We start from the raw sequence: 14,289 nt of genomic DNA, 5'->3' as shown, positions 1-14,289 counted from the left end.
CCACTCTCTTTTCTTCCAACAGCCATGTCACCTGAATATTTATCAAGATGGGTAAAAGTTAAGTTGAACATAGCTGTAGTGAATGAAAGCAGCAGAACATCTCAATTTTCTACTACACTACAATAAACTGTCAAAATGTGATTATTTGGAAACAGTCCATCACACCCCCATATATCTAAAGCTAATTTTCTTACAAGATTTCTGCACTTAAAAAAAAATAAATAAATAAATTGCCTTTCTGAAAAGTGCTAGACTTCCACTTACCAGTTAACCTAGTCATGCTATAATCAACCAATTCCAATAATCATCTGAGCAATTGGTGCATTATAAGTTTGGCCTCAGTTGTTACATTTAGAACTATTTGCATTACTTAAGTCCAAATATTTTCAATTAAGGAAGCTCAGTCGTTCAGTCTCCCTGTTATTCACCTCTGAGGTGAACCAGAACTTGTGACAAAAACAATTTAATTTAAGACTGTGACAGCATTCAGGTAGATGTGATTTCTGCCTAATTTCTCATCAGCATCGTTATTCCAATGTTGCACAGGATCTTAGGCCTTCCATTTGTACCAATAACTATGTTACTATAATAATTTATATTAATGAGTTCTTCTTTGGTTGTGTAAAACAATGTAGTAGCACATGGCAGCAAGTCTCACTTGTTTACACATAATCCATCATGTTTTACTCAAGAGTGTTAGCTAAATTACAATAATGTAGCCATCAAGTTGTTATTCTGATGACATCCTCAGTCATGCTGCTCAAACTCTAAGTCTGTCTAGAATTATTTTCTCGCATTATTTTTAGGTTATCTGGCTCCTAAAAGGGGGTTGAATGCACCGTAGTGAATGGAAGCAGCTGAAAGTCTCACTATTCCACATACAGTGCAGACCAAAAGATTGGACACACCTTCTCATTCCAAGAGTTGTCTTTATTTTCATGACTATGAATATTGTAGCTTCACACTGAAGGCATCAAAACTATGAATTAACACATTCAATTCAATTCAATTCAGTTTATTTATATAGCACCAATTCACAACACATGTTGTCTCGAGGCACTTCACAAAAGTCAGGTACAAACATTCCAATTAATCCTAATCATTGAACAGTGCAATCAGATTCAGTTATTTATTCAAATTGGATAAAAAGTTTTTCTGTCTAAGGAAACCCAGCAGATTGCATCCAGTCAGTGACTTGCAGCAATCCCTCATACTGAGCAGGCATTTGGTGACAGTGGAGAGGAAAAACTCCCTTTTAACAGGAAGAAACCTCCAGCAGAACCAGGCTCAGTGTGAGCGGCCATCTGCAACGACCAACTGGGGGTTTGAGAGAACAGAGCAGAGACACAAAAAGAACAAAGAAGCACTGATCCAGGAGTACTTTCTATGGGAAGGAAAAGTAAATGTTAATGGATGTAGCTCCTTTAGTCGTTTCACCTAGAAAGAAAGAACAGATCAACTCTGAGACAGTTTTCAAGGTTAGAGTCTGAAAGAGAGCACATAGAGTTAGTCACAGTAAAGCTCAGTCAATTGCCAAGTCTAGGAGAGAGAAAGGGTTAAACACTGAAAGACAGGGCCAAGTGGATCATCGGTAGAGGGTGAGCATTAAGTTGTTGCCAGCAGAAGCTTGGATGATGCCCCCGCCAGAAAGGTGTCACAGGTAGACACAGAGTCAGGCCAGGTGTAGCTTCTAGGAAGAGAAAAGAGAGAGAACAAAGTTAAAAGCTGAAATAACAGCAAATAATGCAAAATTGGAGAGTAGTGTGAGAAAGCCAAGAGTGTGCGTAGCAGTAATCAAAGCAAAAGGTGGCTACTTTGAAGTACCTAGAATATAAGACATATTTTCAGTTGTTTCACACTTTTTTGTTCAGTATATAATTCCACATGTGATAATTCATAGTTTTGATGCCTTCAGTGTGAAGCTACAATATTCATAGTCATGAAAATAAAGAAAACTCTTTGAATGAGAAGGTGTGTCCAAGCTTTTGGTCTGTACTGTATAATTACTTCAGATTTTACTTGTGAAGGTTTAATAGTCACACCACTCAAATGATATAACAATGTAAATATGTTTTGTCTCCATAAAAAAACATTTCTACCAAAGTCAGTTTATTCAAGTAATCCTTGCATCCTGATTTTTGATTAAAGCTTATAATCATTGTAACTGCTTTACAGAAACCTATTTTACTAATTAAAAAGGCTAAATGAAGAAGAGAGAAATGCTTAAAAATGAGTTTACACCTAGTAAGATTTGAAATTTTTATGTTATAGATGCTTGATGTATAAAATGGTCAGTAATTCAGCACCACGGACAGTTACATCGGTAGAACGCTAACACACAGCCATCTTATTTATCTCAAGAGGCACTCTCCCTGCCATGTGTGCACAATACTTGAGCTGATGTGGGAAACTAAATTAAGGTAACAGTAATGGGATTTTCTCCTGACATTTAAAGATTCACATGTTAAATTATGGCCCTTAAAGGCAAAAAGCTGAAACATGGCAAGCTGTTTTCACAACTACCTGATAGCGTAGTCCTTCATACAATCAGAAAACCTAAAGAACATGCTAGATCTCATGACATGCAGAATCCAAGGTGCAGGTACAGTCCAGGTAACAGCATGTTTCTTTATTCATTAAGTGCCATGTTTGTGAAGCAAACATAGATCTTTGCAGGGTTTGAGTTAGGTATTCTGAGCAAATTGTTATAGCATCCTCAGGGGAATCATTAGTGTGTATCAATATTCCCAGGCATGATCATTAATGACTGATAAAATCAGAACAGGTAATTAAAGGGAACTGGCTTAATTTCTTATACAAATGTCTCTTTGGGAGGAATATTTTTTGTCACTGTCTGTAGATCTTTTTAAAACACGCGCTATAGAAAATAGTCAGATAAAATGAACCAGAACAAATGGGCCAGAACAAATGCAAAAAAATGAAAGTTAAGCTGTTGAATGAATCGCCACTGGTTAAAAAAAACTAACAGATTTATGGCAAAATAGATCATCAGCTGTTTAGTATCTTACCACAGTATTTTAGAACCAAAAATCAAATTTATTTTGTTTATTTTTATTTTACTCTTAACTTATACATTTTCCACTGAAATACTGTATGATAGAATTCATTGTGTCCTCTGTGGCAAAAGGTACAATCAGGATACTCAGTGCCAACTGTGGGTATTCATTACCTAAAAGCTCAAACTGGCCAGGATTTAAACATGTTATATCCTCAGATGAAAAAGCTTAAGTTTTTGCTTTGCCTGGATCAATAACATTTATGAGAGCCCAAAAATGATTCCAAAAACTGCATATCACTGAAGGCTCTGAAACTGACAGGAGCACTAAAGTGTGGATAAAAAGAGGTGTGACGGATGCATTTTATCAGTCTTGGAAGGCGAGTGGCAGCTCACCCAGTGAGAACCAAGCTGGAATTTCAATGTAGATTTCATCTTAAAAGCTTGATATGCCATCTCAGGGTGTTGCAGCCCTTCCTCCGTGGGTTTTAAGTAAGAACATGTCAGCAAGAGTCACATAAGTTGCCTTGAATCCATTACCCTTGAACTTTTTATATTCTTTCATATTACAACCACAAATTTCACTGAGATTTTATGTGATAGAGCTATATAAAGTAGGGCATTATAATGGAGCAGAAGGAAAAAGATATATGGTTGACCTTTGTTTAGCCCATCCATCATCATCATCATCAACTCTGAGCAGCTTCTCTGTTCCTGCTGCAGCAAAATATCACCACAGTAAAAGGCCACCACTCTCCATTGGCTCCCTTTTGTGTATAGTGTTCAGTTTAAAATTTTAGCGTTAACTTTTCGAGCCCTACATGGACAGGCTCCTGCCTACATTTGTGAACTAATTAAGCCCTTCAGCTCGACTCGAAGTCTGAGGTCGTTTGGACCAACCCTGTTAATGGTTCCACGAACCTGCTTTAAGACTAGGGGTGACTGTTCTTTTAAAGCTACTGCTCCTCGACTTTGGAATTAACTTTCTCTCAAGCTGCGCTCCCTGGACTCAGTTGATATGCTTAAAAAGCTCCTTAAGACCTATTTGTTTAGACAAGCAGTCCAGTCCCAATGTTGACCCAATGTTGCCACTTTTGTAATTGTTCTATTTTATATTGTATGTTTTTTGATTACTGTGAAGCACTTTGTAACTCTGTCTGTGAAAAGCCCTTGTTTACTTACTTACTTATTTACTTACCACCACCATGTTATACCATCTGTTTTCTTTTGTAAAAAAAAATACAAAATGAACAAATACAATGCATTCTTTATTTTCCTCTCCACAACCAATTGTATTGCCACTGTAAGTCCTCAAAATGTTTAGCCTTGGACCAGCTTAATATAATTTGTTTATAATCAAAAAAGCAGGATGGATCTCTATTATGTAAAAGGTGTTGTAATAAAACCCCCCACTATTTTCTTTTCTGTGTTCAGGTTTGAAAATACATAACACAACAAACTTTTATATAAAGGTTATAAAATTATCTTCAAAGGAGTGTTCCATCTTATTGGTAAATTATGACAAAAAATAAAATAACTTGTAAATGCCTTGCAAATATTGCATAAAAACATGTAGAAAAACTGCTAACAACAGCATTTCTTTTTACTTTTACATTTAAAAACATTGCTTGGAGCCACCAATATTTATTGTTTTGGAACTTTTAGAACATGGTTTTTTAAAACTAGAAATAAATATTAGTTTAAAACACCTGTAGCAGTTTAGGCTGGATATTTGCTTTCACAACCCTACCACAAAGTATGGTGTGTCAACAAATATCAGCTACATTCAAAGCTGTCTCCTGGAAATGACCAAGTAGTTCCTAACTGATCATGTTTTCATCCTTCCTTTCTACATTCCCCATATGTTCCTGTCCCAACTGGCTCCTCGCTTATTTCACGCTCCTCCACCTCTCACATGCAGCCATGTCCCGGGCCGCCATGCCCTTCGGGCTGCTGCGCAGGGAGTTGGCCTGCGAGGGTTATCCTATAGAGCTGCGCTGCCCAGGAAGTGATGTGGTGATGGTGGAGACAGCCAATTATGGACGCACTGATGACAAGATCTGTGACGCAGACCCCTTCCAGATGGAGAACACACAGTGTTACCTTCCTGATGCACTAAAGATTATGTCCCAGAGGTTTGTATCCGCTGAGCTGTATAATTTGTACATTGGTGAGAAACATATGTGCAGCGCCTTTCTCACATTTTGTCATATTACAAACACAAACATCATTTTATTTTCTTAGGATTTAATTTTTATGGGCTAACACAAAGTAGCACATAACTAAATATGAATCAGACATGGTTTTCTAACTTTTTTACGAGAAAAAATCTGAATTTGTTTCAGCCCCTTTTAATCTGATACCCCTAAATAAAATCCAATGCAGCCAACTGTAAATAAATAAATTAGTAAATGGAGTAAACATCTCTGTAATTTAGTGTCAGTATAGTGAACAAACAGCTTCATGAAGACCAAGGAACACAGCAGACATGCCAGAGGTAAAGTTGTAGAGATGCTTAAAACAGGGTTGGATTATAAAATAATATTCAAATCAATATTCAGCATCTTACTTAGCTCTGCACAATTCATCATCTGAAATAGCAAACCTCAAAACATGCCCACCACCCTAAACTCACAAGTAGAGTATTGGTCAGAGAAGCAGCAAAGAGGCCCATTGTGACTCTGGAGGAGCTGCAGAGATTCACAGCTCAGGTGGGAGAATAAGTACAGAAGAACTATTAGTTTTGCTCTCCACAGAATTGGCCTTTATTAAAAATAAAAATAGCAAAGCTGCTGTTAGGGGAAAGCCATAAGAACTCCCATTTACATTTTGCCATGGCAAAACAGGGCCGTTGCAGCATTATGCCACTGGAATGCCTTTCTTCAGCATGGACAGGGAAGCAGAGATGATGGAAAGATGGATAAAGGTAGATGCAAGACAGTACTGGAAGACTTGACAACTGTTCATGTTTACATATTCTCTCCATCCAATCTTACTGATCTTAAACTATTACCAAAAGTATTTGCTTATCTGCCTTCAAAAATATAATAACTTGAGTCCCATTCTTTATTTATAGGGTTTAATGTAATATTTGGCCACACTTTGCAGCTATTTCAGTTTCAACTCTTCTGGGAAGGTATCCAAAGTTTACGACCATTTGTGAGGTCAGACACTGATGTTGGACGAGAAGTCCCCGCTTAATGTTTCTGCTGTAATTTGTCCCAAAGGTGTTCCGTCTGGCTGAGATCAGGTTTCTGTGCAGTCCAGTCATGTTTTTGCAAACCAAACTTGCTTATTCATGTCTTTATTGACCTTCCTCAACAGTAAGGAGCCACTTTTAAACTGTTTCCACATAGTGAGGAGTATGAAATTTTCCAAAATGTGTTGGTATGCGGCATTAGGGTTTCCTTTCACTGGAACTAAAGGGCTGAGTTCAACCCCTGAAAACAAACCATGCCACACAGGAGTTCACTGAGGTCCTGAGTGGGACCCATTCTTTCACAAATATTTGTAGACGCAGTCTGCATGTCTTGGTGGAATGTAGACTTGGCTGAACTAAAAAAGTTCAGAGTATGAATAATTTTCCAAGTCACTTAAGCAAAGGCAGAAATTATGCAAATTCTGACCTTATTCAAATATGCTAAAGTGTTCTTGAAGCAGGTAAACTAATCAATACAGCTACTGGTTTGTACGCATGTGTAGGTGTGTTGCCGTACAACATGAATGTGGATTAGTATGAAACATAACACCAAACCAATGCTCATGTAGTGTGTTGTGTGTGAGTACCGCAGAATCTTTAGCCACGTACTAGCTGTGTACTGAGCAGTGTTTTCCTAGAAGAACTGATCAATATTCAGCGAGAGAGAGTAGACAAATGGAGCATCCTTTGCCTTCTCTTTTCCTGTCTGTTAATCTCTCAACTTCCCTTTTTCCTCCATCCATTTCATTGACCGATTAATCAATTCATCCATTCTGTTCTTCAGATGTAACAACCGAACTCAGTGTGTGGTTGTCGCAGGGGTCGACGTCTTCCCAGACCCCTGCCCCGGAACGTACAAGTACCTGGAGATCCAGTACGAGTGTGTCCCTTACAGTGAGTAGACCTGAATATGCAATTGAAAAAAACACCAAAACACAGTAACACACACACAAAACACAGATTTAACCTAGTTATGTCATGATGCAGGTTTGATTTTTGATCTGTCACCTTCTGATGTCAGCTATTTTCCTGAGAGATTGATGGATTTTAAGAAAAGTTAGATGTTTTCTAATTTTTTTTTTCTCAGGAAGAGTGTGTGTGCATGTTGACGTGTTTGAATCACACACAGAAAGTAGGAAGGAGAGAGAGAGTGAGAGAATGCTGAGAAAGAAAAAAAAGGAAGAAAACAAACTGTGGGGCATTTGCAAATTGTCACAAAATGTCACGCGTGTGTGCGAGCGTGTTTGTGTGAGTGAGCGCTCCAGCGTGCACGCATGTGTGCTTCTCTTTTGCAGATTCACGCCACAGGAGTTGCTCTCTTTTCTCCACAGGAGCCTGATTAAGGGAAGGAGAAATCGGGGGGAGGGAGGAGGAAGAAAAATGGGGGGAGGATGGGAGGGATGGAGGGAGGTTGTGAGGGGTGAGGAGGAGGAGAAGAGGGGAGTATGTTGGGATTCTTTTATGGTTCTTCTTCCTTTTTTTTTACATGAACAATAATGTTTGTGGTGAGAATGAGTTCCGAAATCTTTATCTGTGCTACTTTTTCTTTCTTTCTTTCTTTCTTTCTTTCTTTCTTTCTTTCTTTCTTTCTTTCTTTCTTTCTTTCTTTCTTTCTTTCTTTCTTTCTTTCTTTCTCCCCCTTCTTTCACCCTCTGACTTTTCTTTCTTTCTCTCCCTCTTTTTTTTTTCCTATGCTTGAGTAGAAGTGGACCAAAAAGGTAAAGACAAAACATTGTAGCATCTTGAACTCTCCCTATCCCCAATCCCCCCTCTTTTTCTTCTTCTTCTACTTGTCTTCTTTTCTCCTCTCCTCTTCCTCTGTCCTATCATTTCTCTCCTCCTCCAACCCTAGGACGTTGTTTCGTAATCATGCTGGATGTTGCCCCCTTCCTTTCTCCGCTCTTTTTTTCGTTTTCCACACAGTTCTTTGTTTTTTCTCCACATTTTATCCATCTCTTGTTGTATCCAAAGCCGTCTGTTTGATCCAATTTTATCCAGGTTCTGCACCTACCCTTCTTTCTCTTCTTCATCTTAATCTTTTCTCTCTGTCTCTCTTTCCGTGCACACATAAAAAAAAAACAACTGGTTGCACAAACATAAACACCTTCTGTCTTTACTGTTTCTTTACTAACTCTCCCTTCCTTCCTTTCTTCCTTCCTTCCTTCCTTCCTTCTTTCCTTCCGTCCTTCTTTTCCAGTCATCCTCTTCATGCTTATTTTCCCTTTTCTTCCCTTATAGGAAGAGCCCCTTATTTATCTTCATAGGAAAAATAAGACGAAACGTGCGTGTGGTTGTGTATCCGTCTGGATGTGTGTGGTTACCAAGCACCGCGCACATGCGTGGGTGTGTGTGTGTGCATGCCTCTTTGCATGCCAGTGTGGGACCGTTCAGTATACATATGTGTCCATGCAGTTATTGACATGTGTGTGGACCAATCGTAAACTAACCTGCCCTCTCATTCACTTCAAGGCAAAATTTTGCTCCGCCTTCTGCGTCCCCGATTCTACCTCACACTCTTCTTCACTCTTTTTGCACTAACCCCCCACCCCTTCTACACACACACACACGCACACACACACACACACACACTTAAATACGCTCATACAACTTTCATTGCAGTGTCCCTGTTGTTTTAATCACCACACACACACTCACACAAGCAGTGTGATTTTCAGCACTTATTCGTCTCTTCTGTCGCTTGTCTCCTGAAACCAGAACAGGTGTTTTAAATCTCTTTTTCTTTTTCTCTCCATTCTTTTTCTCTGAATCTCTCTGCATCATCATCTAACTCAATTATTTTTTTAATTCTTTCATTCATCTTTTTTCCTCCTTACATTTGCCTCCACTTTCTTTCTCACCTCCCCTCTAACTGTTATGTTCCCTCCTTCTGTTTCCTATTTCTTGCATCCTGCTTTCAACCCACTTTCCTAACACCCAACTCTCAGTTTTCGTGTGCCCCGGCTCATTGCTCAGCATCCAGCCAGACTCCTCGCTCCTGGAGGCGGAGCATCAGTCCGGAGCCTGGTGTAAAGATCCCCTACAAGCTGGCGACAGGCTGTACGTCATGCCGTGGACGCCCTACAGAACAGAGGTCCTGTATGAGTACGCCTCGTGGGACGACCTCCGTCAGAACAGAGTCACCACTACCTACAAGTAAGGTTTTTTTGTTTATTCTGTGCTGTGAAAAAGAATTTGACCCCTTCAGGTGTTGTGTTTTTGTTTGTTACTCATAAATCTGTCAGATCACGAAATTCACTTAATATGTGACATAGATAACCAGAGTAAATAAAAATCAAAGTTTTCTAAAGACAACCTCATGAATGAAGGAGAAAAGAGCTATCCAAATCATTTGTTAAAACATGAATTAACTGTGTTTGGTTTAATTTCGCCACCCACACCCAGCTCTGATTGCTGTCGGACCAGCAGCATTAAGAATTTACTTATGTAAAACCCGTCTGATATCTAAAAATGCAACATAGCCAGCCCCGATCTAAAAAAAAAAAAAACTAAGAACAGATGAGACACAAAGTCATTGAGTATTTATCCTCGAATGGAGAAAACATGGAACAGTTGTTATCATCTCAGGAGGGGCCGGCCTACAAAACATTACTCTAAGAGCACATCAATAACTCATCTAGGAGATCCCAAAATAATCCTGAAACACATCTAAAGCACCTCAGAAAGAGCTGGGTTCACAATTCAACGGCAGAAAGTTGGCCATCTTGATGATCTGCAAGACTTTTGGGATCATTTTCTATGGCCTGATCAGAACAAAAGTGGAACTTTGTGCATCCTGTTACATCTGGCATATAAACCCAGCATTTTAAAAAGTATCCATCATACACAGAGTTAATCATGGTAGAGATAGTGTGATGGTCTGGTCTTTGCTTCATCAGGACCTGGACAACTTGCTGTAATTGATTGATAGATGAATCCTGTTCTCTAGAATAGAATAGAATAGAATAGAATAGAATAGAATAAATCTTTATTGTCCACTAGAGTGCAGAATTCCATTTTGTTCACCAACATAGAAGACAAGTTGACAACCAAGCACACGAAAAACAAAAACACACAAGGTTAGATATCAAAACAGATTAGTTGAAAGTATATATATCACATACATTAATCAAGTTAAAAATGTTTACCACCACTAGGAAATGAAAAAAATGGTCAGACCACCATAGACAATGAGGAGGAGGGTACTGGAGATTGGAAAAATGAAACAAAGCTCACTGTTAGAGAACTGCAACATAGAGTGATACGGTGGTTCAGCAAATCTCCATAATAATCATCATTTCTAAAGCTTTAGAACAGCTTTTAGCAGAGTTGCCAATCATTGTGGAAGATGCTGTGGACCCCTCATTATAACCATAATCTACCACAAGTAGTATAAATAAGGCTTTATTGGAGTATGTGACACTTTTTATTGCATCTTTTGTATCTAAAAAAATAGAGGAGTAGAGAAAATGCATAAATGAGGGAATATTTTATGTGTAATAGTTACAACTTTCTTAGTATGAAACAGACCTAATAGTAAAGTAAGACCAATGACATAGATGTGTTTTTTTGGCTTGGAAATCATTATAAAGTCCACCCCTCAAATTGCCTAATTTACAAGACAACTATTTAATATAGTATTCTTCTGCATAGCACTCAAAATTATTATATGAATTCTTTAATATGTTTGCCTGTCCTAGGTTGCCGAGTCGTGTGGATGGTACAGGTTTTGTGGTGTATGACGGTGCTGTATTTTACAACAAGGAGCGAACTCGCAACCTGGTCAAGTATGACCTGCGAACTCGCATCAAAAGTGGCGAGGCAGTGGTGGTCAACGCCAATTACCATGACACCTCTCCTTACCGCTGGGGAGGAAAGTCAGACATTGATTTGGCGGTGGATGAAAATGGGCTTTGGGTTATCTACTCTACTGAAGCCAACAATGGACGTATCGTGGTCAGCCAGGTAGGAGGATCAAACCCAGAGTAATACCAGAAGTGAGGAGGACAAAAACAGTAAGGTGGGCCTTAATACTACTTGTTTTATTCCAGGTGAACCCATACACCCTGCGTTTTGAGGGCACCTGGGCCACAGGCTTTGACAAACGTGGGGCAAGTAACGCCTTCATGGCCTGTGGAGTCCTCTATGCAGTGCGCTCCGTCTTTCAGGACGATGAGGGCCAGGCCGACAGCCGAGCCAGCAGCAACATGGTGGTGTATGCCTATGACACCAGTCGAGGTCAGGAGCTGCCAGTTCAGATACCATTCCCCAACCCTTACCAGTACATCTCCTCCATCGATTACAACCCCAGAGACAACCAGCTATATGTGTGGAATAACTACTACATGCTGAGATACCCTCTGAGTTTCACACCGCCACCACCAACTAAAGGTGTGAAAATGAACAATTCTGATTTGGACATAATTATTATATAAATAAATATATATGGCTTGGAAGAAGTGTTTATACTCATTCAACCTTTTCACATTTTGCTATTGTACAACCTCGAACTTCAGTGTATTTTATTTGGACCAACACATAGAAGTGAATAGATTTGAAGTGGATGGTAGAGGATACATGGCTTTTGTAAATTTAATACAAATAAGAATCTGGAAAGTGTGGCATGTATTTTCTTATCATATTTATTTCCCTTTAATCTGATATCCCTAACTAAAATCACATTGAACCAACTGCAGCTTGCCACAATCTATATAGGAGGCATATTAAACCTGTGGAAGAAGTTGGTTGGATAAGACCAAAGTTGAACACGGCATAACATGGAAGTGGCGGTTTTAAGCTGTGGGGATTCTTTTTCGTTGGAAGTGGCAAGGAAGTAGATCAGAATTAATGTGAGACTGGATAGAGCTTCAAGCAGGACAGCGGCCTTAAACTTGCAGCCTGAGCTGGAATGGTTTAGATCCAAGCAGAATGGCCCACTCAAAGTCCAGATCTAAATGCAACTGAGAATCTGTGTCAAGAATTGTAAATGTTGACACAGGGAAGCCGAAGACAAATGCCACACGTTTTTCAGTTGTTTTGTTTATTATTTTCATCTCTAAAAAATTTTTCTGTACCAAAAATCCCAACAAAGTACATTGACCTTAGTGGATGTAACATCAAAATGAGAAAAGGTTCAAACAGGATTAATATTTTAATAAGGCACTGTAGTAGGATAGTGTATTAAAATTCCTTTTATGCCTACAGGTCCCCTTTCCTCTCTGATGACCACTGTGCGGTCCTACACAGCTACAGTCGCTCTTACCCCGGTGCGGCCGTCAGCCTCGCACCCAATCGGCGTCATTAACAGGGGGCCGATCACACCCATGGTTCCCCTGACCCCACGCCCTCCTCTGCGGGTTCCCTTGGCCCCCGGCGGACCCGGTCAGGTGGGCGGATGCGAGGGCCGGGTTGCACGAGGAGTTCAGTGGCCCCCAACCTTGAAGGGAGAGACAGTCGAGCGGCCCTGTCCTAAAGGGTCCCTGGGTAGGTGAAGCGTGCATTTTAGTGTGTCTGTATCTCGTTTCCCTGAAATGTATTCAGATGTCCTCTCTCTGAACTCAGATGAGACAAAAAAAAAACAACAGAGAGACAGTGTGGAGAGACGCCTGATCTGGCATTCTTCCTCTCGCTGAGCAGCTGTCTTTCCAGCCCACCCTTCCTCAGAGGAGAAGCTGTGATGCAGATTATGTTGATAATCCTGTGGTGCATTTTGCCTCGATACTAATCATGTCAAATCAATTCAGCATGGATTGAGTACAGAGATGATGATTACACTGGAGTGTTATTATGCTATTTAGTCTTTTAACTGAAACCAGGTGGATCTGTTGACCTATTCCAACACCTAATTTGCAGAACTTGCAAGTAACTGCAAATGAATTAATATTTTTTTATTAATTTATGCAACAGTTTAGTTGATTTCTTACAGTGCTCTTGTAACACATAATCTGCTGATGCCTCCTTTTGAGCAGTTCATTGTTTTGTTTCATAATATAGTCTCAATCAAGCTCAGGCAACAAAAAATAAACATCCATTTATCTATCCATCCATTTTCTATACCCACTTCCTCTATACAGGCATGCACAGGGAGAACATGCACACTCCATACAGAAAGAGTCCAGGCTGGGAGTCAAACCTAGGACCTTCTTGCTGCAAGGCAACAGTGCTGCCTACTGCACCACTGTGCATCCCCAAGACTAAATATAATAATCTTAATAAGAAATATTTTAATATGTCAAAACAAAAATTCAAGCACAAAATTAACTGTTCAAAGCTCTAAATACAATGCCAAGTAGAAATAATCAGCCTTAAATGCAATAATCCATACATAATAAATATTTGTATAATGTATGTTTTTATACTAATATTTATTTATTACTTTTATCGCTAAATAATTTTTGTCTCCTTAGATTCCATTATTAGTCCTCCATTTTGAAGGCTAGACACCCCCTAGTCTCCATCATGGAATTACAAATCCCTGATTTCTGGTTTTATTGCTGGGCAGCTATCTGGTCACAATCCAGGGAGGATATAAAATTGGCAGCTTTGCTATTTGGTGATGAAGTTGGATTTGGTCCTGGTCTTTTTCCTCACCTTTTTACTGAGTTCTACTCATCCTGTCCCTGTAGGTTCTCCAATGATCAACGTATTTATTCAGTGTGTCGGCTCAGATCGAGGAGCAATTCAATTTCAGCTGTTTCTCATTTTGTAGGCCTATATGATCTAAACTTTAATGCATGGATGATATATGGCACTGTGCATAGTTAGTAATGTGTAAGATGGAGAAATTCTTTCCCCATGAACATCCTTTATGAATACCAGTTTGAACACAGGAGAAAGTATGGGCTTGGTTTTTGTGTGTTTTTCATCTTTGTCTCCCCCTTTCTGTCCCTGCAGGAATCGCTTCTTATCAGTGCATTTCATCTCCGGTGGGTTGGAACTCCCGAGGGCCTGACCTTTCCAACTGCACCTCTCCCTGGGTCAGCCAAATCGCACAGAAGGTCGGTGCCTTACACAAACACAAATACCCTGACGACCAAAAACACACAAACGTGCTGTGTAAATGCCCTAGAGCCGTAGA

The 14,289-nt window shown here is 39.6% G+C and overlaps 1 protein-coding gene across 5 annotated transcripts in view; it reads left to right on the top strand.

The window, feature by feature from the left end:
• The window catches only part of LOC124868441 (adhesion G protein-coupled receptor L1-like), a 55,066-nt gene that overhangs the window by 22,529 nt on the left and 18,248 nt on the right, over positions 1-14,289 (top strand). For 4 of the 5 annotated variants that reach the window (XM_047365713.1, XM_047365717.1, XM_047365714.1 and 1 more), the window contains 8 exons: positions 4,938-5,151; positions 7,000-7,109; positions 7,919-7,933; positions 9,161-9,368; positions 10,913-11,177; positions 11,264-11,603; positions 12,417-12,695; positions 14,106-14,209. In XM_047365713.1, the coding sequence (XP_047221669.1) occupies positions 4,938-5,151; positions 7,000-7,109; positions 7,919-7,933; positions 9,161-9,368; positions 10,913-11,177; positions 11,264-11,603; positions 12,417-12,695; positions 14,106-14,209 (1,535 nt within the window). The remainder of the gene's footprint in view (positions 1-4,937; positions 5,152-6,999; positions 7,110-7,918; positions 7,934-9,160; positions 9,369-10,912; positions 11,178-11,263; positions 11,604-12,416; positions 12,696-14,105; positions 14,210-14,289) is intronic. The other variant, XM_047365716.1, reaches the window with a different exon arrangement.

Source organism: Girardinichthys multiradiatus, chromosome 5 (genome assembly GCF_021462225.1).
Source record: "Girardinichthys multiradiatus isolate DD_20200921_A chromosome 5, DD_fGirMul_XY1, whole genome shotgun sequence".
NCBI lineage: Eukaryota > Metazoa > Chordata > Actinopteri > Cyprinodontiformes > Goodeidae > Girardinichthys > Girardinichthys multiradiatus.
This window is presented reverse-complemented; position numbering and strand designations above follow the sequence as displayed.